Below are 4,986 nucleotides of genomic sequence, written 5' to 3'. Positions count from 1 at the left end.
GGAATAGTACTTTTCAGGGTTGACTAAGGGTGGTAAACTTTGTTTAGAGGAAGACTCTCTGGGCTTGAATTCTGGTTCACTCATGTCCTCTTCAAAATCACTGGCATGAATTTGAGCCAAAACTTCAGCCCTGGTACGAGGCGATAGATCACGTTTCTGCCTCTTACCTTCTTCTTCTTTCTTCTCAAATGAATTGGATCATTTCATCTTGATAGCAAAAAGTCAAACGACTAAAGTTTAAACACCATGGACTAATTTATAGTCATAGCAGACCAGCGTATATAAAAGGGTATGTGTCTTGTCCTTTCACTATTCATTTCACTCTCAAACCGAGCACAACGATGGAAAAGACTACCCAGATCGAACATTTCATCAGAGCGTTGCGAGGGGTCATTAGAAAATTTTCTTCAGACCATTCGTCGGACTACTCTCCTTCCTTGCGAGATAGAAGTCAAGATACTTGCTATATCTGTCAGAAGAAAGGGCATTGGTCTTCAGTGTCCAGACCGTCAAAAAAGAAAAAAAGGGGCTAGAAAAGACAAAAGTCAAGATACCTGTTATTATTGTCAAGAAAATGGACATTGGTCTCCAGATTGCCCAAAAAAGAAACAAGAGGAGTCAGAAGAAGAGAGGGATTCTGAAGAGGAGTCAGAAGAAGAGAGGGATTCTGAAGAGGAAGAAAGCAGACACATGAAGAAAAAGAAACAGGAGAAAAAAAGAAGGGAAGAAAGTGAGGAGGAAGAGGAGGAAAAGACTGTGATGGTTAAGAAATTTAAAAAAAAGAGAGACAAAAAATGAGACAGAAGAAGTGTATGAACGTTTTAATGTTTTTATGTTGTGAATTGTGAATTGAATTGTAAAATTTGTACCAGAATAGAAAGTATATAAAAAGTAAGTGTCTTTGGGTTTTGATTTTAAAAGAAGAACCTACACTCATGCACACTCATACACAGACACGTACTATTGGGTAAAATGGACTTTTTTTTTAGTTATTGGCAACTGAAAGTCTATCTCTTTTCGAGAGACGTGGGTGGCCCTGAAAAGGGCCTTTTTTGGTGCAGGGGTGAGTTTAAACAATCAACTTTAACTGTCTTAAGCCTTTGCCACGGCCAAGGCCTACTTCTGGACTGCGTACTGTTGATGATGATGATTTGGTTGAAATCACTAAGGGTGGTACGGTAGGCTTAGTCACAGGGTTGGAGTGTTTAGCTCGAGAAGGTCGTATTCTCTTCGGTTGTAATAAAGAAGTCTGATACATTTGTTTCAGACTTCTTAACTCCGCTAAAATGTCTAACAGTACCGTGACAGTTTGATTTTCACACCCTTATTTCTTTGCCGCTGTTTCTTCTTGTTGCTGTTTTTTTCTTACCTCTTCTTCTTGCTGTTGTTGCTGTAGGAGAAAAGCTTGTTCCGCTTCCTTTTGCTGTTGTATAAATTTCTCCAATTCTTCTCTCTGTCTCTGTCTAAAATTCTCCACGTGCGGTAATGAAGGTGACGAAGGTTCCGGAACAAATTCTTGCGAGGTAAGAAAATCCACAAAATCCCAATTCACTTCTTCTGAAAGTAAGTCCGGGTTCCCTTGGGTAGTCTCCACGGTTGGTGCACCCCAATTTATCGTTTTCTGAGTTTCCGTCATGTTGAAAAACTGTCGCATGAATTGACTGCGCACAGGCGCTAGCTAATCTATATAGACCACGTGACGTCACAGACTGCTCTCTTCGGATTGGATGCGGGCTGACTGAATTATGTAATGCGTGTTTGGATTGGTCAACGAACTCAATCCGTTTCAATCCTTCCTCTCTCTATAAATAAGTGCAGTTCACTGCATTCCTTCACTTGTTCTCGGCGCCTCAACATGTGGACCGACGTTCAATCTTCTACGCTTGTGTCAACGATGATGTTCAGGACAGACATACCGATGTATGTCCAATCCAAGTGGACAGTTGTCCATAGGACCGACACCAGCCTATGGATACGTAGGATTTACGTGAAGAGGCAAGGATGCCTCAAAAGAGTTTTAGTCTATGGACCTACAGTTAGACGAAGTTTAAGAAGAAGAAGATGTCGCAGATGCCCTTTATGTTAAGGGCATATTAACATAAACCCAAAGGCCCTTTTCAGGGCCACTCCAATCTCTCGAAAAGAGATAGACTTTCAATTGCCAACCCCATTTTTTTTATATTTTTTTTTATAAAAAAAATAGAGACCCCTCCCTGTTTCAATTTTCGCCTGTTCCATTTCCATAGACCCATCAGGTCGGGACCATATTAAAATAGGGTCCCGACCCTGTTCCATTTTCCCCTTGTCCCTATAATGCCTATGATGTTTGTCATGTTTGTCCAGTTAAAGGAACAATGGGAAAAACTAATGTTCTTTTCCCATGTTCAATTCCCCTTGTCCCTAGACAGTCCCATGATTTATTTCCATGTTAAATTTCCCCTTGTCCCAAGACAGTCCCACTATTTATTCCCCATGTTAAATTCCCATTGTCCCTAGACAGTCCCACGAACTATTCTCTAATGTTAATTCCCGTTGTCCCTGTAAGGCAAGTCTACTTTTCCCCATGTTAAATTTACATAGACCCTACATCGTCCCAGGGGTGTTTTTAATGATAGTCCCTATAGTCCCCCTATCGTCCCACCTTACTACTGCTGATTCAATTATCCACTGTTTCTAAACCTTTCAGTGAATACTTCACATATACAGTATCTGGTTTTTCTCAAGCATGTATCCTTAGGTGCTGATTCAAATATCCATGGTCTTTTAAATCTTTCATTGAATACTTCACACAAAACTGATTTTTCTCCAGTATGTATCCTTAGGTGTCTAGTCAAAGGTTCACAGCTACTAACCTTTTATTTCACACTTAACATTTAAATGGCTTTTCTCCAGTGTGTATCCTCATGTGCCGATTCAAATGTCCACTCACACTAAACCTTTTACTACAAACTTCACATTTATATGGTTTTTCTCCAGTATGTATCCTCATGTGCCGATTCAAATCTCCACATAAACTTTTATTGCAGACTTCACATTTAAATGGTTTTTCTCCAGTATGTATCCTCATGTGCTGATTCAAATAACCACTCAAACTAAACCTTTTACTACATACTTCACATTTAAATGGCTTTTCGCCAGTATGTATCCTAGTGTGCCGATTCAAAGCACCACTCCAAATAAACCTTTTATTACACACTTCACATTTAAATGTGTTTTCTCCAGTATGTATCCTCATATGCTGAGTCAAATATCCACTTACACTAAACAACTTACTACACACTTCACATTTAAATGGTTTTTCTCCAGTATGTACCCTCATGTGACGATTCAAATCTCCACTTACACTAAACTTTTTATTGCATACTTCACACTTAAATGGTTTTTCTCCAGTATGTACCTTCATATGGCGAATCAAAGTTCCACTCAAACTAAACCTATTATTACACACTTCACATTTAAATGGTTTTTCTCCAGTATGTATCCTCATGTGCCAAGTCAAAGGTCCATTCTCACTAAACCTGCTGTTGCACACTTCACACTTAAATGGTTTTTCTCCAGTATGTACCTTCATGTGCAAATTCAAATTTCCACTCATACTAAACCGTTTATTACACACTTCACATTTAAATGGTTTTTCTCCAGTATGTATTCTAGTGTGCCGAGTCAAAGTTCCACTCTCACGAAACCTTTTATTACACACTTCACATTTAAATGGCTGTTCTCCTGTATGTACCCTCAAGTGCTGATTCAAATTTCCACTGGCACCAAACGTTTTACTACATACTTTACATTTAAATGGTTTTTCTCCAGTGTGTATCCTCGTGTGCCGAGTCAAATGTCCATTGGTACCAAACCTTTTACTACATACTTCACATTTGAATGGTTTTTCTCCAGTATGGATCCTCATGTGCTGATTCAAATGTCCACTCTGATAAAACATTTTATTACATACTTCACATTTAAATGGTTTTCCTCTAGTGTGTATCTTCATGTGTTCATTTAGAGTTCCACTGTTACATAATCTTTTGTCAGATACTTCACACTTAAGTGTTTTTTCTGCTGTATCTTCCATTATGCGCTAATTCAGATTTCTACTATTATCACATAATTCACGTTAAAATGGTTTCTCTCAATGACTCATCTTTCGGTGTACCATCCACAAGAGCCTGACATCTTATAAATTAGGTACGATGAACTCTTTCAGGTGGCAGGGAGCAGTTTCGTAAATTGTGCCCTGGTAAATTTCATAACTTAAGGCTATGGTGTAACTTTTTTATGTCTTATTGTTTACTATTTATAGATATGGATATATTTTTGAACTAGGTGTTTTGAACTTGTGTTCTTGAAATTTATGTCAGGCATGTACACCTTCCATAGTTACTCTGCAGTATGTAAATAGTGAAATACCAACAGTCGGCTAGGAAGAAGAGCTTGCCTCCCATTGCAGTAAACACATGGGTTCGGACAAGTCGAATATTAATAAAAATTATTTTAAAAAAACGACTTGGATGATAAATAACTATTTTCAATTGCATCAGCTTGTTTACTACACACTGTTTAGCAGAATTATCATCTAGGAAAAGGGCTTGTGTTTGCACTGTGAGCATCACATGGTGTCAAAAATGACCTTCGGACGTGAAAATTGTAATTATAAATTTGGGATCGGGGTGCATAAACTTCTTCTGCAATGAAATGCCGTTGACTTCTCTGGTCAAGTGGGTATTATTCGTATGCTTTGTTTTAATATAGGTATCCAAAAAATATGGACCTTTTTGACCTCATTTGTGTGTTTTATTAATTATGATGTTTTTCTTTATACTAGTTTTTTGATTGCAGCATTAAATTTGTGCTTAAAAACCTGCCCCCCCCCCCCCCCAGTAGTTTAACGCCAAGCAAATAAAAAACAGCTTGTGTACGAAACACAAATAATTAAATACTGCGAACAAGCATAGGAATGAGGCACCGTAGCGGACAAAAGCTGGTCCA

The 4,986-nt window shown here is 38.4% G+C and overlaps 1 protein-coding gene across 1 annotated transcript; it reads right to left on the bottom strand.

Annotated features, from left to right (window-relative positions):
* Positions 1-806: 806 nt before the first annotated feature.
* Positions 807-4,209, bottom strand: LOC149782584 (uncharacterized). The gene has a single exon (XM_089934041.1). The coding sequence runs from the start codon at positions 4,070-4,072 to the stop codon at positions 2,867-2,869; it is 1,206 nt and encodes a 401-aa protein (XP_089790167.1). The 5' UTR covers positions 4,073-4,209; the 3' UTR covers positions 807-2,866.
* Positions 4,210-4,986: the final 777 nt, after the last annotated feature.

This window comes from Sinohyriopsis cumingii, chromosome 15 (assembly GCF_028554795.1).
Source record: "Sinohyriopsis cumingii isolate HCF-2022 chromosome 15, ASM2855479v2, whole genome shotgun sequence".
In the NCBI taxonomy this organism is placed as follows: Eukaryota; Metazoa; Mollusca; class Bivalvia; order Unionida; family Unionidae; genus Sinohyriopsis; species Sinohyriopsis cumingii.
Note: the sequence above shows the minus strand (reverse complement) of the source record. Positions and strands in the feature narration are given on the sequence as shown.

Excerpts from the sequence above, each read along its gene's own strand:
- LOC149782584 (XM_089934041.1), bottom strand. The coding sequence starts at position 4,072 with ATGGAAGATACAGCAGAAAAAACACTTAAGTGTGAAGTATCTGACAAA.